The 24,347-nt window shown below is 31.5% G+C and overlaps 2 protein-coding genes and 1 long non-coding RNA gene across 3 annotated transcripts; all 3 read right to left on the minus strand.

The window, feature by feature from the left end:
- Positions 1-1,243: 1,243 nt before the first annotated feature.
- LOC108204822 (GLABRA2 expression modulator) lies at positions 1,244-11,215 on the minus strand. Its single transcript, XM_017374449.2, has 4 exons — positions 10,654-11,215; positions 7,200-7,301; positions 2,529-2,800; positions 1,244-1,689 (listed from the first exon to the last, which is right to left on the minus strand). Exons 1-4 carry the CDS (start codon positions 10,955-10,957, stop codon positions 1,498-1,500), a joined length of 870 nt encoding a protein of 289 aa, XP_017229938.1. The 5' UTR covers positions 10,958-11,215; the 3' UTR covers positions 1,244-1,497.
- Positions 11,216-17,121: 5,906 nt separating this feature from the next.
- Positions 17,122-18,197, minus strand: LOC135150988 (uncharacterized). The gene is made up of 3 exons (XR_010289446.1): positions 17,992-18,197; positions 17,609-17,830; positions 17,122-17,180 (listed from the first exon to the last, which is right to left on the minus strand). It is a non-coding gene; the product is annotated as an uncharacterized LOC135150988 (long non-coding RNA).
- Positions 18,198-20,611: 2,414 nt separating this feature from the next.
- LOC108210165 (putative clathrin assembly protein At4g40080) lies at positions 20,612-21,962 on the minus strand. The gene has a single exon (XM_017381448.2). It carries the CDS (start codon positions 21,802-21,804, stop codon positions 20,746-20,748), a length of 1,059 nt encoding a protein of 352 aa, XP_017236937.1. The 5' UTR covers positions 21,805-21,962; the 3' UTR covers positions 20,612-20,745.
- Between the last annotated feature and the right edge of the window lie 2,385 nt (positions 21,963-24,347).

Raw genomic sequence — 24,347 nt, forward strand, 5'->3', positions numbered from 1 at the left:
AAAATATACAATTGAATGAGACCGAAAGAGTAATATTCATGAATAAGTGTAGTTTTCATCGAATGAAAAAAGAAACCTTTTATTTAAACGAAGGAGCAATGCATCATAGAACCTGAAGCCCGGGCTTTAAATCATTTCTGGTATGGACAAAAATATTTGTCCATGTAATAAGTCAGAAGTTAGCCTAAAGTCAAAAACCAGATTAAAGTCAGAAATTAGTTTGAGGTACTTTTTTCGATGACTTAATTTATAACCTTTTCTTATATAAAATATTCTCATAAGTCATAAGTTACTCATTAATCATTTTTATTTTTATTATTATATTTTTAATAACTCATAAGTCATTAAGAGCATCTACAAGAGCCTCCTTGTTCGCTCTTAAATATAATATAAAAAATGTGGCTCTTAGCAATTTAGGACAAAGTTAAGAGTGTGAACTCCAACAATACTCTCTACATCTCTTCTCTATTTCATATTTTATTCATATATTGGGCTCTACTATAACAAAAGAGATGGAAAGATGGAGGTGAATTGGAGGGAAGTATTTTTTTTATTGTGAAAAAATAAGTTAGGAGCAATGTAGTAGCTCTTAACTTTGAGGAGAGAGGAGAGAGAAACAAGAGGCTCTTAGTGATTTAAGAGCCACTTAAGAGTCTCTTGGAGCAACATTTTTCCTTTCCCTCAAATTTCAAGTTAGGAGCCTAAATGAAGAGGCTCTTAGAGATGCTCTAAGTTGGCAGAATTACCCAAACAGACATTTTAAACAATCAACCTATCACATAAGTCACATTAAGTCATAAGTCACATTAAGTTATAAGTCATGAACTCAACTAGAGCTCATAGTCTACAGATGCATAGATCTTAAGTAAAATTATTTGATAAGAGGAAAATTAGGAAGGCATAGGGACAAGTATGTCAGGAGGTGAAAAGTACAGCAGGGTAATAAGAGGGATGAGTGGAATCTGACCCTGTATTTCACTGAGACGTCCGCATCGCTGTGTGTTTTTATTACCATCTTCTTGTCCTAGCACCTAAAAGATTCCAGGCGCCGTTAAGCCAGTGTCACCACTTCATTTCAGCCATGCTTTAGCAGCAACTGAAAAACGTGTTACTGGTAAATCTTGTATAATAATCTGTAAGAGGAAAGTTCAGTGAAGAAAAATATCAAGTGGGCTAGTATGCTGTATACACATGCAAATGCAACTGCCGAAGGTTATTCAGTACATGAGATTGAAAGATAATATGGATGAATGTTGAACACGTTAATATAAACTGGGAGCTTTAAAATAGTTTTGTTCAATCTGAATAAACTTGTGGCCTATAAAACAAAATGATTCTACAGATGTATTCTAGAACCACCTAGTATTCTAGGAATAGTAAGACACAAGGGAATATAAAGAAGTGCAATCCTTTCTCTCTCCCTCAATACACAGAGTGCTTCACTGAAAGCAGCATTGTATGATGACGATATCTCGAGGTATCTCAGAATATTGCATTTCATGCAGAATTTAAATTGTTGGCCGCTTGCAGAGCTTCATCAAGGCACTCAACTGCACTTTCATAGTTAAGAAATCCCATGTACCAAAATTCATGATTATCGACTGATATAACTTGAATATACTTTTCAGCGGAATTGATTCTGCCCGTGGAAGAATTAATCGCTTTTAGCTGGTGCAGCGGTATAACTACCTATATTGGCAATGTATACAGTGTCAGCAAGATTGGAGAAAGCTATTATCTTTAACAGAGAAATAAACTACCAGTTTAATTACAAAATCAGAATTATGTCTCAACAAATATACTCTTTTATATGCCCTACGTAGCAGAAAACAAGGGAATTCTAAACAGCAAAATGTTTAATAATCACCTTGACAGACAAAACCAATGACTCAACAATGTGAATGTAATGCGTTGATATGAAAAAAAGAAGTCCCAAACACTTGTTCTAGAGTGCCATTCACCTAAACTAAATTACAGATGCTATGAAATCCCACTTCATGAACATTAACTTTTGCAGATACATAGTGTTGGCAACATTACTCAAATCGCATGACAATTACATAACCAGACCAAAAAGAAAAATCGGGGTAGTACTCTTTTAAAATGCATAGATGATAAGAATCAACAGCATAAAAGCTGAATATGACACCATAGTAATGAGCAGCAAAAGAACTTGAATGCCTTGACGAGAAATAATTAGGTTCAGCAAGTCAAGCTTGCGAGACCAGGGGAGGCTAACCTAGGCTGAAGGGCTAAGTCAAATAAATTATGAATTTTTAAGTTATGTTTTTTTAAAAAAAATATCAATATATTTTTTCATTGAGCCCTGGTTAATCTCGAATAATCAGTAAATAACTATTATTCAAAATTTTAGCCGCGGCTCATTTTGATTATTGGTTCCACCACTGTGCAAGATAATGGAAGTGGTGCTGACTGCCGACAAACTGTTTTTTGGGTTACATCTATCAAGGTAATCGGAACTTAATTGATAACAGATCATCGGTGCAAGGAAAATTATGATCGCATACCTTATAATAGCTCCATTCCATCTTGTCTTCAGCTTTATAAGAAAGAGGATTATCACTACAAAATGCAAGTTTTGCAGTGGACACGTATAAAACTCCCATAACTGGACCAGCTGATGTGGACAGATAACAAGCAAAAGAGTTTTGGAGTTGCTCTTCAGGAACAGTGTCAAACGTTTGTCGAAAAATTTTCTCGTAACCACCTTCTGCTAGAACTTTTGTTCCCTGTGCAATTCTTCCCAGTGCAGCATCAGTAAAACTGGGGGCCGTTTTCACTAATTTATTTAAACAAACAAAATAATCGTTATATCTAATTTATTTTAGTAAATTAAAATGCAGTAGCAATGGTAGAACGAAATATTTGTGAAATAACTTCAATTAATTTATTTAATTGATTAAAACACCAAACCAGAAGGGCAACCAGGAAAGAAACCAAGTGCACGCAGGACAAAAAGTACAAGATACACAAAATTAAGCATCGAAATAGCAAATGAGCACGTAAAATATTACATTGTTAAGGCTATGTATCATATTTTTAAATACATATCTGTAATCTATGATACTATGCAATTGGACAAGCACACAACTGAAGGCTGTAAAGACATTAATCCATTTATAGAATTGCAATTGGCAATATTTTTAATTACGTTGAAAAAATTGATAACTAATCATTCCTCATTTGTTGATAATCAAACTCGTAGTTGAAGATTTTGTATCAAGTAATTTAAAAATGGAGAGCAAAAAACGTACTAGACTCTTAACTGATCTTTGGTCGAGATACCAAGATTTAGCCGTGATAAGGAAATATACAGACAGATGAGATGAAAACAACAGTTGATTGATTTACATTGCTTCCTTTCAAAATTTCTACCCAAATTACTTACTTAGCCATAGCTCATTGAGAAAGTGAATCAATATCGAAAGCAGCAGATTGGTAATAATCTGAAGTAACCTTTGCATGATTTCAGTTTTTTCTCCCTTACAAACTAAGAATTTACAAAAGATTGGAGGCTGTATGATAAAATCATATGCTCTGTTACCAATTTGTCAGGATCTAGGAATTTGTTCATGTGTTTAATATTTGGAACTTGGAAGAAATGCTAGTAGATGTAAGGTATAAGTTAAAGATAAAAGAGAAAGTGGAGAAGAAGAATTATAGATATAGCTTTAGGATGTAGGATTCTAAAACATGGGGACCTAGAAGTCCTCCCCAAATAAGCGAACGTAAGTGATTTTACTTTATACATCAAAGTTGTAAGGTAATAGTGTTGCATAATATTAAAAATATTTTTTGTAAATATAAGCATGCATGCTAGTCAAATGTCATAAAGTAATTGCTCATATAAACATCTAAAGCAACAAATTGAAGGTGACTTCTCTATAGTTGCACACCTGCAGTATATAGTAGATACAACCAAGTTTACTTCACTGTTCTTTGATGTTCCCTATGTACATTTTAAATAATAAAGGTATAGTGGATATTAATCCACTCAGTTTGCAATTATGCACTGTCGCACTATCTTACCTGATTAAAATTCTCTTACCTGATATGCTCCAAAGTCCAAACTATCATACTTATCTAATTTATTTTACATTATTGAACAAGACTTTTGCAAACATTGTGGCTAAGAATGGAGTTGTCTATCGGGCATTTGATTTTTATATCTTGAAAACAGGTAATATGAAATTTTGTTCTAGCTAGATGATGAAATTTTGTTCTACCTAAATGGCCACTCTACTACATTTGACTAATTTATAAGGTTGTGCTACGTAATACTGAGACTTCCAGTGATATAAGTAGAATTATAGAACAAAAGTTGGATGGGGGACAAGATATATCAGTAATAGAATTAAAGAGAAATAGCTCAAGAAATAGGAAATTCTAGAGAGAAAGAAAGTACAGAGAGTGGTAGAACTGTCATATTATTATAGGGTTAGGTATCAAGTTGGTCACCGAAGTGAAGGCCATGTATCACTTCTTTTATTGATCTATTAGAGGTATCATCTTGATCACTAAAGTCGTATAAAATATCAAACAGATACCTCGAAAAATGTGTCGGGCAAGTAAATATTTTTTTTCATTAAGTTCTTCACATTTTTTTTCAACGCTACTATAATCAAATGAAAAGTGGTTAATTCTGGTATCTTAGATAATATATCTAGATTTTTTTAAAAATATTTATTATTTATTTTAAAATTATACAATAATTTAATCTTATTTAAATAAAAATATATAGTAAATATGTGTTTAAATATCTAGATATATTATCTAAGATACCAGAATTCACCACTTTTCATGTGGTTATAGTAGTGTTGAAGAAAAATGCGTAGAACTTAATGAAAAAAATATTTACCTTCTTGACACATTTTTCGAGGTATTCGTTTGATATTTTATACGACTTTAGTGATCAAAATGATACCACTAAAAGATTAATGAAAGAAGTGATACATGACCTTCACTTCAGTGACCAACTTGATACTTAACCCTATTTTTATATTCAAACTTCAACATTAAAAAAAACTTTACATCCACTACTACTCTAAACACTCCAGTAGCTAACTGTAGAAATGAATCTGCAATGAACTCAATTATCCCTACACCGATATACTGCCACAATTCTTATCCTGAGTTTAAAATAGAATGTGACTACTACTAAAGCCCAGACATACATATAGTAAACAAAATTACGAAACTTTTTAAGCACGGGCAAACTAAACATATACATTGCTGTCATATCAAAATGTTTCCAGGCGTATTTAAACTACTTAACTCTTATCCCAATTAATCAGGTCCGTTTTTTTTACCACAGGAAAACAACCATTAAGCTACTTAAAGGGTGGGAAGCATATACACTGCTGTCATATTAATTAATCTGGCTCATGCTATACATGAATTTGCCACTTCTATGTCTAATCCCATCCTCTTAGTACTCAAGAAGCTATTTGGCCAAATTTCAAACCATATATATGTCTTGGCAAAAAAAAGTCAGGTCATGCACTAGACCGGTGACCATGGGCATACTTCTTAGTAATATTAAGCTTTATTCGAAAATTAAACCGCCCCTCATGTTTTCATGTAAACTGCAACAGGGACAAATACAGAGGCCAGTCACAATGTTTTTAAGTGGGAAGACATTTTTCAACCTCCCTGCCTAAATTTATAAAGTCTTGTCAAAAAGCAAATAACTAAACATATATTTGCCATGCAAGGCCAGACCAATTGACAAACTCTTTCATCTCTGGATCTCTTTGTATCGTGGGGTACTACTGTGAGTATATGACCTGACCTGAACATTTAAGACGCGCGTGACCCTTCATAGCTGACCTAGGTCAGATCCCAAGTCCTGATCAAGATTTAAAGTCTTCACTTACTAAAATTTACTAAGAGACCATGACAATCTTATTGCATATGGGGCAGTATTGCCAGGCCCAGAATACTGATCCTTTAGGTAGACTAGATGTCACTTGATCGCTTGCACGCAGTCTATTTGTTTCATTTGGCAGAAGAGAAAAATCTTTATTATCATAAATTCAGGATACTCTTCTCTTTCAACCTATAAACACAATCCTAATCCAAATATAAGAAAGTTGTGGCAAAAAACTGAGGCAGTTAGGTTTGATCTCACTTAGGACAAAGGCAGTTTATCTTAGCCCAAATAACTTGGCTTTAAATTCAGTTATAATACTAACTACAGAACAGGTGGTGTCCTATTAGCAAGAAAGGTGGATCAAAAAGAGATTTGGCTATGCATGACGTGCTAAAAGAGGGCAATGATTCCAATAGCTTTCAAAAAGTATAATACTGTAAATAGGAGAGAAACATATTTTTAAAAGACATTAAAGTTTACAAGAGGAAATAATGTAAAGCAAGTGTGAGAGCAATCTAGCATCTTGACTTGGTTGATATGTGGATTTTTAAGTGTAAATTTTTGTTCTATTCCACCAGCAAGTCGGTATGATAACGTATATATGTCATGATATTGTATTAACCTCTATTAGATATAAAATTGTAAATGATGAAGCAGAAGCTGTAGAACTCTATACTTTAACGCCATCATTATACTCTTATTAATTCTATATAATCTAGTTTATTTCGTTTAGTATCTACTTTCTGTTCTATTTCCACCACTGAACTCTATCACGCCACGCGCGTCTGTGAAAATTTACATCAGTTTGTCCAAAAAATGATGCTTCATTATTATAAAATTAATAATGCAAATAATATAGGATGCAATACTTATTCCCATTAGCTTTTAGTTACATCAACTGTTGTCGACATAAAGAAATTACAATTTATAAAGCCCTAATTTCCAGTGGGACATATTGGCCCGCTGGCTATGCTTGGTTTAGTTTACACAATTTCCGATTGTAGAAAAATACTAATTGCATTACAAATTAAATTTGTGTTTCAGGTATCAAATTGATATTTACAATGAAAGTTATTTTTCAACTAGAACTATCTAGTTACAACTATAAACTATATACTACTAGAATATTGTCATATCAGGAATAGTTTGCTTCTGTCAGAGGCTAAACAAAACAGTCCATCAAAATAAATACACCTGGAACTAAACATGCATTAAGTGAAACGTTCATGTTTATAAGAACTACCGGGGGCAAATATAAAAAAAATAGAATATAGACAGTGACTTTAGATACAGAAAGGAAACTCACAGTGCTGCCAAGTATTGCCAGCAAGAACCTCAGCTTTTTTTGTTGCTTCTCCTACTTTTTTACCCCATCTCCCGAGCACACCACGAACACTTTCAACGGATTCTGATTTTAAATGCGAAAAATAATAAAAATAATCAGCTACAAGATGCGTGTGGGCGAGAGCATCTGTGCTAGTGAAGGTTCAATCATTTCACGAACAAAAAAACAAGGTCCATTAAATATGATATATGTATTTTCAAATGTGCAATAGTTCCAACCCTTTACAGTATTTCAAATGGTAGCCCATTGAGTCCCTTTCATTACGTACTCATGAAGCGTGGATCCTTAATTGAATTAGTCCACAAACTTTTCTTTGCTTTCTAGTTAATTATATGAACTACTATATTTAGTAAATAGAGAAAATTTCATATTTGTTGAAATATGTCCACGGGAACTAACACAAAAAGCAGAGTATTATGAGCATCAAACAGATGTAAAGTGATGTTATTTACAACTAACAAATTGCCAGCAACTTCTATATTCAGGAACTTTATCTATTTGATTGTTGGTGCGGACAGGCTCTTAACCAAATCTATTCTAATAAATTAAGTTCAGTATCATGAAACACAACCTTCTGTTCAGTGGAGAAGCAAAATCAACAAACTAAACGGCCATAAATATATAATAACATCAACAGTGATAAGCCAACTCCAATTTTATTTGCAACTTCATCTCACTCAATAATGTCTAAAAAGCTAGAGAACCATGTCATCTCTCAAAGAAAAGTTAATTGAGTACCCTATTTGAATTGGAGACTCGAAGACCCATTCTACACCATTAGATGAAACTCATAAAATCTAATCTAATCTAATGGTTTCGATTTTGAAACTTTTTGATTCAGCAAAATTTTTTAACAGCCGGAAAATCAAACTATCATGTTCTACAATGTAATCAACAAGCAAATAATTATTTTTTAGATTTATGCGCTGCAACGCAGTAATGTAGTAAATAAGAACAATAATTTTACTGATTGCTAAAGTTGAAGGATGTTTCTTTGAATCAATAGATGTTAATGACTAACTGATAATAATCTAAATTTTACTTATAAATGATAAATATATATAGAGAGTCTTACTCCACTACAAACCACTTTTAGAATACAAACTAAAAACGAATTTTTTATTTATTTATAATTTCGTCGAAATATATCAAATATGGTATGCAAAATTGATCGTTAGGAGATATAGAAAAATATGGTAAAGTCGGATTTTGAAAAAAGTTCACCAATTAACGGGAAAAATCATTTTAAAAATGGGGGGAATATGTGAGATTGTGTGTGAAAGGGTGTACCGAACTAGTGTGATGCCCGTGGCGGGGCCATTAGATCAGATTGATCTAAGGGTCTATATTAGTTTTTAGTTTATATATATATATATATATATATATATATATATATATCCTTATATATATATATATGTATCTTAAAAATCTATTTTAAATTTGGGGTTCTGCAGCAGAACCTTAGTGGTTCTCTGGTTCTATATTAAGGACTGGTTCTCTCTTGAGCATGCTTATTGAGTCGACGACTAGTCGGAAAGTCGGTAAAATAAATTAGTCGTCGAACGACTGGAATGAAAAGTCGGACATGGGTCAAACCCGATCCGGTACCGACCCGGTCCAATCAGATTTAACCCGACCCAGTTTTAACCCATACTTACGTGTTGTTTGCTGCGCCGCGACTCCGGTAAGCTTCCCCTCTCTCTCCTTCTCCATTCCTCTCTCTCTCTTCTCTCTCTCTCTCCTCTCCTCTTTCTCTCTTCTCGTCTTCTCCTCTCCCTCTTCTGTCCGTTTCTTCTTTTTTTCATTTTTAGTCTCCCAGATGTATATACACACAGTCGCGTGTGTATATATCGTGGGCAGTACAACTGTACAACGGTAGTACATGTACCTTTTTTATTCCATTTTTGATTTTATTTAATATTTTACTTTTCAAAATTATTTCTAAATTATGCTTTTACTTAAAAACTTTTATTTAAAACATTTTAATATTTATATTTTATTTCTTTTTTTCTGAAAAAGATATTTATTTTTCATCCAGTTTTATTAATTAGTATTAGTATTATATTAAAAACGTTTTAATAATTATTTTTTATTTAATATTAATTAATTTTTATTCATATTTTTTTCATCTTTTATTTTTTCATATTTATCTTTTATTTTTTCATCTTTTATTTTTTATTTGAACTTATTATCTCTTTCCTATTTGAAATATTGAATGATGTGTTTATATATATATATAATTATATAAATATATATATATATATATATTAATTTATGTATATCACGACTTGTCGACTTATTTCGACTAGTCGGGCGACTTGTCGACTAGTCGATTCCAAGGCATCCGGGCGCCGAGGCTCGACTTGTCGACTTAATAAGCATGCTCTTGAGCGCTACTAAAGTTATATGGAGTCCACGTATTCATCAAAATCTTGGAGTCCACATTCTTCAAAATTGGATAAAATATAATCTAGTGGTTCCGATTTTTAATTTTTCTTTGTTCTACATTATTTTTAGACATCGACAACAGGAAGATTATGTTCTACAACGTAATCAAAATGCACAACAATAACTTTTATAAATCGCATTGGGCTATGTTCTACTATATATATTAATAAGCAGAACAATATTCTTAATGATTATTAAAGTTGAAGGATGTTCATGATTAGTTGATGGTAATGTTTAATATTACCTATAAATGATAGATTATATAGAAATTTTGATAATCAAAGATATCATTTAAGATTAAAATCAAAATATTATGACTGATACTCCAATACTCCACCTTACATGTGGACTTCATGGAGCCCTATATAATAATCTAAGACATTATTTGTAATTTAATTAATTGATTGTGATCGGGTCTCCCAGTCTCCAACTTAAGTTGGTATGTCTCATTTTTCAATCAAATTTTAACCCATTTGTGATCTATACAATGAACACAGACAAAATCAAACAACCATTTGTTGAGTGGACAAGAAATCGAACTCGAAAGCCTACACAAAACAGCTAGAAATCAAATTCAAACACCTAAACAAAAAAATACGGTAATGATCCAAAAAAAAAAAAAGACAAGACAAATTAGATCACTAATATTGAGTTTATGTAGTGTGTGTGTGTGTATCAAGGTATTATAAGACACATTTTCTCAATCCATATTCATCACATACGAATCAATTAATATGCAATAGACAGAACGATCTAGATAACAATTCCCATGGACATATCATATTCAGTTAAACCTTGATAAGTGAACACCCTCTAGATCAGAGAATTTTAGTCATTTAACGGAAATTATAAGCATTCATTTAGCTGAGCTCAAAAATACAGAGTCCCTATCACCCGGACCGCAAAGAATTATTCATATAATCATTCCTGTCATTATTGAAATCGGAATAGAGGGGTTATTTTATACCTTTGAAGTTAAAGGAAGACTGATCGGATTGAGCAGGAGAATAAGCAACATAAGGATTATTAGATCCACCGCTGTTGTTATCATTTGCAGCCGAAGAATACGAATGCACTGATCTCGATTCCACTAAATCTTCGCTCCAACTCACCGATTTTCTCGATTTGCTCCCCGTCGGAGTCGTTGATTTACTCGTATTATCATTTGTGATATCCACCGTCACGTCTACGGTCTCGGGTTTGGGATCCGAGAGCTTGACGGACTCCATCTGGCCGGAAATATCGAGCGTCGGTTGCTTGGGCTGATCCATGGCTGAGTTTCGGGGAGGGAGGTTTGACTAGTTGGGAATGAGGTTTGACTAATTTGGAGAGTGTGTTTTGACTGGTTATTGCCGGTGGTGTGGGCTAGTGGCGGCGTTTCACGCGGGAAGAGGTGGGCTCGCTGGGGGATCTGAGATGGGTCTGGACTCTGGGAGATTTGTGGAACTGTGAGCTTTGTTGGGGTGAGGTTTTATCAAAACCAAACAATAAAACTATCGTTTTTGTGTGCAATGCAAAACAATGATCCTCCTTAATTGAGAGGAGTTACAAATATTTATAGGTGCATAAAGACTTGCGTGCTATATTTTTTCATAACTAAATAATCTGAAACAAAATTAGATTAATTTATGTCAAGATATACACCATATCAATTAATCTTAAACAAAATCAAATTAATATATGCCATAATATTTGAGTCAAATTTCACTGAAAAAATAATTTCCATTATTAAGAAGATAAGTCATAATGCTCAAAATATGACTTATCAACACGAGGCTTAGAGCATTCCTAACGGTGTTGGCTATAATTGTTGGCTAAATTAGATCTGTAAGACATTATGTAAAATTTACTGAACCTGTAAGGCATTTTGCTTCAATGGTACTGGTTATATTGGTTGGCTATAATTTAAAAATAGTATGTTATTAATATTTTAAATTGTTAAAATATAATATATCAGTTCAATATAGTAATAAATGATGTACAATCTTCATACAAATTTTCTTACAGATCTGTATAGATTCGACAAATTTAACCATCCATAGGAGGTTGGTTAAATTTATTGACAACAGCTGATCATGGTTGGAGTTGAGTTTTTTGAGCTGTTGGCTAAATTTTTTTATTTTAAGTATGACAACTCACTTTTTAGCCAAGGGCTTTAGATGGTTGGAGATGCTCTTATATCCATATTTTCCAACAGGTTTACTGTATTATAGTTTGATTAGAGCATCTCCAATGGCGTTGGCTATAATCATTGGCTAAATTGGATCTGCAAGACATTATGTAAAATTTGACGAACTTGTAAGACATTTTGCTTCAATGGTATTGGCTATATTGATTGGCTATAATTTAAAAATAGTATGTTATTAATATTTAGATTATTATAAATAGAATATATCAGTTTGATATAGTAATAAATAATATGTAATCAGTGGGAAGGAAGAAAATAAATTGTGGGAGATGACGTGGAATTCGCTACAGATCTGTAGCGGATCGACAAATATAGTCATCCATAAAGGGATGGTTATAATTATACGCAAGGGGTTGTTGTGGTTGGAGTTCTATTTTTTGTGAACATTGGCTATAAAAATTGATTTTGGAAAGCTACATGGACTTTTAGCTAAGCGCTTGTGAGGGTTGGAGATGCTCTTCGCAGCGTACTCCCTCCGTCTCATGGGATTGTTAACATTCAATGTTTGCACGTAGTCTGAGGTTCTTATAAAGTATAGTTATATAATGTTTTTTTAATTTATTTTTTTCTGAATAAAAGTTTAAACGTCAAACTTTTATTCAGAATTTTTAAAAAAAAAAATTATGGGACTATATTTTTAAAGAATTCTTTGGTCTAAAAAAAATAGATCTTAAAAAACTTGCCAAAAAGTGAGGTTAACTGTCCAACGGGACGGAGGGAGTATTTCATTGTATCAGATGGTTGTACAGGGATACAAATATACTTCCCTTTATTCCTCTCATTTCTTTGTATTTTTTTGCATTACTCGATATATATTTTAAACTGCATACTCTTTCCGTATCAAAATACATGTCTATTTTGACTTTTAAATAATCAAATTGACTATATTTCATTATTTTAGCTCAGATATATATATATATATATATATATATATATATATATATATATATATATATATATATATATATATATATATATAGGGGGAGGTTCAAAAGAGACCAGTGCTCAGGGAGAGACTCGAGAGACCATACATCTAACCATTGGATATGATTTGATCCTAAGGTCATAGTTAATCTGATTAAAATAATATATTAATTGAAGATCTGTACAAGGACAATAAAGGAATAATGCAAAACTATTTAAACTTGTATACATACGTGTACTGTATTCAATCAAATCAGATTACATAAGCTTCCTTTTATAAGTAAATCAAAACAAATATATCATGATTCACGCTTCTATGCAATTAAGGAACCTTTATTTTCCTTGAGAATCGTTTCATCCATGCATTTATTATCGTACACATCTGCTCACCTTTCGAGCTTTAATGGAGAACCCATAATCAACTCAAAATTTGTTCAGCTTTGATTTGTTATATCTTCATCCATTATTACATATTTTTGGCTCTGAAACTAATTAAGGAGTGTAATAAAGAAGAATTTAGAGTTATCACTATCACTAGTAGTTATTTTATAAGCATCAATGGTGTTGTGAATGGAACTCGCTAATACTAAGCACGGTTAAGAACACTATTAAGATCTCATTACAGAACATGTAGATGTGCAAGGATTTTCAACCAATTTATTTCGATGTATGTAAAACTTGCATTGAATGGTGCAATTTACATATTTCCATATTCAAGTTATTTTAATAATTCCTTTACAAGTTTCCTTATTTATATTTTTATAGTACGATTTAATTTCCATTCTTTCAGGATTCTCTACGGATTCTTACCTTCAAGCTACAGTTTAACAAATAAAGAAACAACAGCTTAATAGAATTTTTATTCTAAGATAATAAAATATAATTTAATCTTATACTACAATATTGTTTAATTAAATATTGAATCTTACACCTAAAATTAATCCATGATAAGATAAGTGAAAATATAAACAATATTTAATATAAAAAATTATATTAAATTTTATATAATATAAACAAATATGAAAAATGCATAAAATTGAATAATTTATATATTCTGCACAAACCTCAATATTACGAATTTACGATCAAAAAAATGTTGTTAGATCTCTCATTAGATCTTAATATTTTTAACCACGCCTTAATGAATCTCCATATGAATCAAATAATAAATCTCTATTAATAAATTTTTAAAAATACAATCATATATTTTTATTATATGGGTACGTAACAACATAAAGAATCTCTACTGAAGAACATATTGAATAAATATTTGAAAATTTTAAATTAGTATTTAAAATAATTTATAAAGATATCACACACTTTTCACGCAAGACACTTAATGAATAATTTCTATTTTAAAATTTATCATCTAAAATTGAATAAAACACAAAGGTGCAACTTTTATCATATGCATAACTTCGTAAGTAGCATCTTAAAGAATATTTATAAAACCAGTAAAAAAATATAATTATTCAATACGATATGTTACATTGATGAAGAACTCATAGATCAATATAATGAAATAATTTAAAATTTTTATACCTTGTTATCTAACTTTTAATAAAATAAAGATATTTTATCATGAAATTATTAACTTGTGTGTAAGGAACACCTTGAAGAATCTTGGAGAAAAAAATATTCTATTGTTATTTGTTGCATGAATATACAGTGGAACACTAGGTGTGGAAAAAGATTCTACATCAATAGGATGTCTCGTGGTAAATAAAATAAATTCTAAGAAAAGTGAATTTTTATCTATATTAATTTCATTATGAAGAATTTTTTTTCTATTTTAAATTTCTAATTAATAGTTCACATTAAAGAACACTATTGAGAATGTCTTAAAAAATTTAAATAGTACGAGTAGATCTCTTTTTAGAACCTTAGTAATTTTTTTAAAACACCTTAGTGAACACCTTACTAGTTTCCTTATTTATGTTTCTGTAGTATGATTTGCTTGGCGCGGGTAAGTTTCTTTCCATTCTTTGATGATTCTCTTCAAATTCTTAACTCGAGAGCAAATGTTATAGTTTAACAAATAAGGAAGCAACAGATACAATAGTTAAATATTGAATCATACACGAGAACACCTAAATGAATCCATGAAAAGATAAGTGAATATAAAAACAAAACTGAAAAAATGTATAACACTGAAAATTCAAAATATTTACTCAAAACAATTACATTAAATTTTATATTAGAAAAGTTTTTATATTATGCATAAACCTAAATATTAAGAGCAAAAAAATGCTTCTAGATCTCTTTTGGAACTTTAGTATTTTCTTAGATCACTTTTACGAACACGCTATAGAATCTTCGTATAAATTAAAATGTTAAATTTTAATTATGATACCAGTGAAGCCAAACCCGTCACCTCATCTGCCAAAGTAAAACGACTGTTCTAGTATATTTTTAATAATATCAAGATAACACCTACTACGATCTATGTTTAAGGAATTTCAAACTTTTAACATATGATTTTTGGAAATTTTCATATTTCAACTAATTTTTCAATAATAGGTTATTAAGTATATTTAATAAGTACATTAAGATTCTACTAAAAAAACTATTAGGTGTTTCGTTTAGTCGATCATATATATATGATTCTGTTATGTGTTCTATTCAAAAAAATAGAATATTATTTAAAATAATTTAATAGAACGATGAAATATTGATTTCTTTTATAATAAGTGTTAAAATAAAACAATATTTTAGTAGAACATCAAACACGTAAAGAATTACACGAATACACAAAACTTAGAATAAAGATAGTTAGAATAACACTTATTAGATCAAACACTTATTTTACTTGTGTTCTTCTCAATAATCAAATTATATATCAAAGTTGTTTTTATTAATCTTAGTTGCTTAGTTTTTTAATTTCTACATAGTTCACATATAATTTTTTGGATGTGAGAGGATCATCTATATGTTAAGTCCGGCTTTGATAAATTCAATGACTTTGAATAAGATTTAGAACTATGACATTCACACATGTAAAAAAATCGTAATTATATGAATATGAATATATCATGAATATATATTAATTTAAGAATAGTAATCCTGATGTTTCCAAATAAAAGCACTACACAAACCACATTCTACTCCCTTTTCTCAAACACCGCCGAGAATCATAAAACTAGTCTAGAATTCAAATTGCCCAGCAGCCTATATAGCATATATGCAGAATACTAAAAAACATGATCCCTCCCAATTGCAGTGCAAATTAAAACCAACAGGTGCATCGGACACACAAATCTGTGAAAACAGACCCACCAATTAGGCCTCTTACTCCAGTTGATCCCCCTGCATAAATCACCACCTGCAGACAGCCCCACCAAGAACAAACATTTCCTCCCTTTACTGAAATCATGCAGGAAAAAAAATAAAGATACATATATTTCAGCATAAACAACTGCTGGAACTTATCTTCCGATTAAGCATATCTTGAACAAAATTAAAGCAATTGCAGCAACAAATCAACATGAAAAAAAACAGCCCTGTGCTGAACCTTGCAAATAAAAAACCTTTCCCTCACAAGAAAATACAGCAAATAATAGCAATTAGTAGCCAAAATTAACTGATAACAGCAACCTAGATATCATGTTTGTGATTAATATGTGAGCTTGTACCTAAATATGATATGGAAATAAAAAGATCAGAACATTGTAGAATTCAAGAAGCTCTGGAAGATATGAAAATTAGACTACAACTACATTTGAATACAGAAAACTTCATAATGGCCAAACACAGTCCAGTTTAATCGAATATTGAGTTTTTGGTTGAGATAATACTAGATGTTCGATATTGTGTATGACTAATTTAAAAATCCACTAAACACCGGAAAGAATAGCTTTATACATGGTTAAAGGATTTTCCTATTATAATAAATTACATTTTACATAATAATCATTATAAAAGATTTGTATAAGCAAAAATTAACACATCAATCAAAACACTAGACAAGATTTAGTCTGAAAAGACCTGATATGCAGCCGCGAAGAGTTCTGATGGGCATCTTGTAGCTAGTTCTGGAAAGAATATGAAACGTAATTGAGATAGAGGAATTGTAGTTGCTATGTCAACTGTCAACTAACCATTAATATGAATTTTGTTATCAGTTCTTGAAGTGCGTGTAGCAACAACTGTATCATGTCACTCAGCCTGCAGCAAATAGAGTATCTCTGTTTCAAATCTAAACATTATACTACGTGCTTGATTAAGTTCATGTTTAGCATATTGAAAATCATATGCTTAATAAAGACCTAGTTTACTACTCGAGCCAGATGATCAATGAATCTAACCGGTAAAAAACAGCATTTACCTGGATAACTATCTTTGATCCAACAAAAGCTCTTATCTTCATCCAATCGCGATCGAATCTAATATATCCATCAGCAGATAAAGAGAAACATAACCAAAATACTCAGTAGGCAAAACACAAGATAGTTTCAATCAAAAATTGTCTTCCTAAATATTTAATTTATCTCAAGCTGCAATTCCCGCATAAAAATTGAATCGATCATATCCAGAATCTATATACACTTACAAGAAAAGAATATTACATATTCCAAAAAAAGAAAATTCAAGAATTAAATCCCTCGCAAACAAAAATCGAAACTAAGATTCAACAAAGCCCTCAGATACAAAAATCGGAACTACCTCCTCAGGAACCCAACACAACTAAACTAATACAATGCATTAATTATAGTTAATTATATAAAAGTCTCAAGAATTAAATTTCCAACTTTTTATCTTTTTATCCCAAAAATATAACAATAAAAAACTTGTAAGAGAGAAATAGTCACACAAGTGGAGAGCTTCAATGAACTTGTCATGTTCTTGATCAGGCCAAGTCTCTCTAGACTTGATTATAGTAAGGCTACCGGATCTTCTTGCTATTCGGATCCTCCGACCCTTAATTCATACTTGAATTATCAGCGACAACAACTTTTCATATCAAAACTTAGGATAGAACTTGTTACGTCTACAAGCACACATGGTCTCTGAACCTTACTAGCGATTCCTTAACCTACATAACAAAAACATATTCGTTAAAAGAATAACACAATATTCATTAACAAAAAAGATTATACTTACTAACGGCGTTGAAATATAAATTCAGTTTTGCGATTCACAAAAGTGTTCGATTAACAATTCTTATCATAATCTAATCAAATATCGAGAACAAACCTCCGTTCTGGCTTCATCAATACCATGGCCGCTGTGGTAAAGATTGTCCAAGACTTTCTTCTCTGATTTTTGTCGATGTTTTGTAACAGATCGAATTTTTGAATGTGTTTAATTCCATCCCAATGTAGATCTAGAGTATTTCCAAAAAGAAAAAATCCATGATTGATGATAGCAAAATGTATGATTCTACAATTTCCTTATTTGGATGTATATGCATCGTATATGAAATACACAGACAGTATAATTAATGAATTTTCTGACCAGCGTGCCCCTCTTATTAATCATGTGAGATTTTGTTAATCAACGGTCAGGAAAGAGTCTCTACGGTCTCTTGAGATGGCCGGTCTCCCTGGAACTCGACCCTATATATATATTATAAGTGAAAAAATAATAAAAAATATATCATTAGAAAGTATATTTACTCTATTTTAAAATATGAGTTTTCATTTTTTTTAAAATAATAAATAAGTATTTCTTAATATATAGTTAAAGATTGATCAATTTGACTTCTTAGAAATTGAAAGGGACATGTAATTTGGGGTGGAAAGAGTTTAAAATATAGTTCCATGATCCTTTTTTCTGATTTTTTTTTTTTTTCTTTTATAGAGAAGATTATAGACAACACTCCCACAAACCTTAAAAAGTCTCAAAAGTAATTTGGAGACCTTTTTGACCAACTACATCTGCAATTGGTGCACCCGTTTTAAAGTATAAGGTTCACATATGAAAGTTTTACCGAACCACCTGGAATATATCTTAGTCATAATAATTTAAATGAAAAATATGCTCCTATGTCTAGAAGACTAAGAGCATCTCCAACCATAGAGTACCCTTAGCTAAAATGTGAGTTGACATACCATAATTAAAAATTATAGCCAACATCGTCAAAAAAGTACACTCCAACCACGCCCACCTGTTGTCTATAATTTTAGCCAACCTCCTATGGATGACTAAATTTGTCGAACCTCTACAGGTCTGTAAGAAAATCTGTAGGAAGATTGCACATCATTTATTACCATATTGAACTGATATATTCTATTTTAACAATTTGAAATATTAATAACATACTATTTTTAAATTATAGCCAACCAAGATAGCCAATACCATTGAAGCAAAATGTGTTACAGGTTCAGCAAATTTTACATAAAGTCTTACAGGTCCAATTTAACCAACGATTATAGCCAACGCCGTTGGAGATGCTCTAAACATAGTGCCTCTGTTGGTCTTAATTATGATGGTGATTTATCGTCAGCTTATTTTATACTTTTGTATAAAGAGAATAAATCAACTTATATATTGTAAATCAGAAATTAGGAATTTAAAATTCTAATCATTTATCATAATTTATGTTTTTCTTTAAAATTCAATTTTATAAAAATATATAACATCATAATAGAAAGGCTGAAAATATTTATCATTACATTAATAATTTTTAAATCTAATATGTTATAAATATTAGAAACATATCCAAATATATAAATTAAAATTCAATTTTCCACTTATAAATAATTATAATTATTATCATTCTTATAATTGTAATTATAATTTCAATATAATTTAATAATATTAATTATAGTTATATACTTGAAACTTAAATTCAAATTTTATACCTAAGAAACCTTCTTCAAGTTCATGTTAAAAAGTTTTGTATGTCACCTAGGTGAGGTAATCTACTTTCCTTTCTCTCAATTATTTTTCTACTTTCCTCTTTCTTCGTTTTATACATCAACTTATATTTAATTCCTAAACAAATGAGAGGAATCAAAATATAATTTGACGGAATAGTATAACCACGTAAGCCAAGAAACGTCACGTAAATGGTATGTTTACCGAGAGCAACCACTTTCAAACTCTTATTTTTATAATATTCTAGCCTTTAACACGTGCTTCAGGTATATACTTCGTAATTTATTATTTATAATTTAAATGTTAACATCATTTTATTAATATTTTAGTATTAATGGATTGAATTTTAATTAAATTATATTTTCTCCCGATTATTTAAAAATGGAGAATATATATATATATATATATATATATATATATATATATATATTAGGATTTTAGTACATTTAATCCGAATTTAATACACGTAGATTTAAAAATAAAAAAATCAGAAAATTCTAATCTTTTCCAAACATAGCCGATCGTGTGATAAGTTTGAAAGATTTAGTAATCTAATCAATCGAATTTCAACGTAATTTTGTAATCTTGGTTTGAATTATATGAAAGTTCTTGTTAAAAAAAGATATTCAAAATTGTATATTTAAAATTTTATTTATAACATCATTATAAATTTTTTAATGAAATATTATATGATAATGTATTGTTATGTGTGTTTTTAGTATTTGAAACTGTTTATAATACTAATAGACTTCACAAACTTGTAGTACCAAAAGCAAAGTACCAAACCAAAAAATATAATTAAAATCTTGAATTACAAATTATACCCATATTGACTTATCAAGATTTTTTGTTTTCAAATAAACGACACTTCAATTTTTGACCCATAATATTAGGAGAATAGAACGCATGTCTGGACTGATATTTTTTAATATATTTCCTAAATTAAAAAGTACAGTAATAATTATGATTACGAGGTCAATACAATTAAAAAATGTGGGACAAAGTCAACAATTCTCTATTTGAAAATACAGGGAATAAATAATTATGACGGTATGCATCTGAGTTTCATGCAGACACTGTGCTTGCATAAATAATTCAAAGTAAAAGAAACCCGAAATACACATTAATTCATGATTCCGTCGAGTCCAACAGATTAAAAGAATTTCTTCTGTTCAAACCAAACCTCGACGACGAAAACTTCACCGAGTCACTCGACGTCAGAACTCGCTCCCCAAAACGAGCCGACTCAGTATACCTCTCCTTATTTTCCTTCACCAAAAATTTACCCTCATCTTTCATCCCAACCCTACTCTGTAACTCCTCACTCAAACCCCATAACGTCCCACCCATTGATTGCTCCGTTACAATAAATGAACCTAACAACCTCCCCTTGCATTCATTCAATCTCTTCATGATGCAAACCAACTCGAACGATTCACCGAAGCTTAGGTGACTCAGTCTCTCCTTGAACTCACTGAGTCGAAGTATCAACTCGTTGACGCATGATAAATAATCATCTTCTACTAAAGCTATTAGCTCATGAATAAGCTTGTTGGGTTGGAGTGAGACTGCTCCATCGGGTACTTTGCAGATTTGCTCGAGAACTGCGATGAGTGAATCAACGGCTCTGATTAAATCGTGGTTCAAGGTTGATGAAACGACGTCGACTTGTTTTTCTTTCTCGATTTTACTTAGAGATGAACCGAGAAAGAACCCTAGAGTTCTGGAGGTTGAGATTAGGGTTTCGAGGTAGAGCGCGTACCACCGGACGTAAGCGGAGAGGAGCCAGGTGGTTGCGGTGGTGCCGTCGCGGAATCCGGAGAGTTTGAGGTAGTTGTGGCCGCCGGTGGCCGGGAAAATCGAGAGTTGATCTTGGAGGATGAAGGATCCGCGTTTGATTATGTGGTGGATGGTGAGGAGGCACTTGAGAGCAACGGTGGAGTTTCCGGTGCGGTGGAGGCGGTCCATGAGGGATTCGATAAGGGTGGACGCGGTGGCGCGTGATCCATCACCGGCGGATAAGAGAATGGAGAGATGGTGGTCTTGGGGGATGGTGGACGGCGCGTGGGAAGTGGCGCGTAAGACAGCGAGGTGGAGAGTTGATTTGGAGAGTATGGTTGCTTTGGAAAGTGATGCCTTGTCTTTTATAACTCCGATCATATCCCGGAATTTCGTTATCTTCCCCATCTAAAATATATTAACAACACAAGTTCAGTTGTGTTTTGTTTTTCTAGGAGAGAAAGAGGTGTTGATGTTCAAATAAGCTTTGTTCCGAGCCTGTTGACAATATTTTTTTGAAATGATTGTTTTGACGATATTGACACACACTTTTTAAACGGGGTGGGAGAGAATCAAACTCTAGGATAGAGAATAAGGACTAAACGAAATATATAAATTATTATCACACCAGCTAATATTAAACGGGCAAATTAGTTTTTTCATGTAACGTCAGTTTCGAATTTTTAATGGGCGGGTACGATTATTGGTGGCGGGAATAACATCACAAAGTCTATTTATAACTCGAAGAAAATTTGTGAAGTATGATGTTTGGACGACGACGCCTGTGAAAACAACTTGATTTATGAAAGCTTTATTATTCAAATCATTCAGCAATACATATTGCAAAGCAGGATGAACATCTTCCACTAATCACCTACGATTTCACCGAACAAGTGTATCTTGCTAGATAGTGTGCTACGTTATTCACGGATCGTTCAATGAATTTAAATAAAATGTTTTGATTTTTCAAATTTGCAAGAAGCTTTCAGCAATCTTTCACAATCTCCGAAGATGAGACAAACTATAGGAACAAAGCTCATGATAGCCTGGACGACTTGTAGATAACAAGTTTCAAGCTCAACCCCATTCATCCGTTTCTGTTTAATCCGACTCAATGCTTCCGCATGCCTATGATCTCAGCTAGCACAACATTAATTCTACCTATAGTGCACTTCGATTTTGCCTCCAGAAACTCATCCCTATGATCATGGATCACGAAGGCATGGCTGTAACAATTAGATTCCTCAAATATGACGCATCTGTGTTTATCTTAATCTTGTTCAACATTGATAATTGCCGACGTTCATTTCCATCTTTTTGTGTAATATAACCCATAGAGTGATCAAAGGTTTTGTCTTTGGCAGTCATCCGTTGATTAAGAGCAGAGTATGCAGATAGCACTGTAAACTGTGCTGATTCCATACCAATCATTACGACCTTCCCACACCATACAGCACACCATGACTATTTTACTAATATGGGCTTTGTTTCTCTGCTGAAATACTAGTTGTGACTAGTCAGAAAAGGAGCGAAAATCACCTGTGATTTGGGAGGGCCAATTTAGTCAAACACGTGCTTGCATAAGATCATTACCCAATTCTTGCTCGTCTTCTAATGCCAAATCGCCTTCCTCCCCATTTTACAATGAAACGTTGTTCATAGCTTCAGTCAAACTACTCGAAAGTTCCATTGGAAATGATGATAATTCGATCTTAGAAATGAAAGGAAATGACAATGACTAACAAGATTTTTCAAACCATGTCATATTGATAAGATGAAATGCTATCTTCTAATCTATAATTTTACCTAAATTCTGCTGAATGACTATATTTATGGAACTACAATAAAAAACATAATTACTTGCACATAATAGTTTCTGTTTGTTTACTATAAGCACAAGCTGTTTTTGTACCTCTGTTTTTTTAACCCGTTTGTGTCTCAGAATTTTAAATTTTTTTCCAAACATTTTATTAATTTTTTTTTACTTCTTACTTCTAATCCACTTTTTTATTTAAGTAAAAATCAATTTTTTTTTTTAAATTTGTCGAAACAACCTTGTAGTCGACGGACTATCGTGGTTTTCTAAGTCATCCCACCTTTATTTATTTAAATATTTATTTGCGGGTGGGCATCCCGTTAATTGAACAACTACATGCATGTGCATTTGTTGAATATTGTCAACTATCAAGTACTCCTGTCACGCAACAACGAGAAATGGGGTGGGCCGAAATATTCAACGCCTATTTTAAAGGTCATACCAGGCAGGGAGGAGTTTAATGTTGCGATATTTGGATGTCCAGCATGGAATTAATTAAAAACATCCTTACATAATTGTATACATTTTTGATTTTTTGAATAGTTTTCTAAACCAAATATTCTTTTAATTAGAGTATAATAATGTACAAGAATTTCTCCACATACAAATAATTCTTTCATTTTGAAAAAAAATTATTATCTAATTCCAGAAATCTAGACAAGAACACTTTAATATTCAAAAATGAAATTCCGGTGATCAAGCACATCTGAGAGAAGGATAAAAAAATTAAAATTAAAACATTATCAAAATAACTTCAATTAAATTAAAAAAAATTCACAATAAAATTTTCACCAAAAAATTATAAAATTAACATAGGTAATAAAAAGAAGAAATCCAATCAAAGGAAACTACTTTGGTCAGACATGCCTAATAATAAAATAATGTAAATATTGGAAAAAAACAATTAAAAGATAAAATTCTAGCCTTTAACTAAAATTAATTCCTTTGTCTCCGGTTCTTTACGTTACTTTTTTACACGTATTTTGAGATTTTTATAAAATATAATTTTATAATATTTTTTTAATTCTTTTTTCTTGACTAAATTTTTTGACATTTAAACTTTTTCAAGAAAGAAATCTCAAAATACATGCAAAATAAATAACGACGGAGAAATTAGTATATATAATTTTAATTG

Source organism: Daucus carota, chromosome 1 (genome assembly GCF_001625215.2).
Source record: "Daucus carota subsp. sativus chromosome 1, DH1 v3.0, whole genome shotgun sequence".
Taxonomy (NCBI): Eukaryota; Viridiplantae; Streptophyta; class Magnoliopsida; order Apiales; family Apiaceae; genus Daucus; species Daucus carota.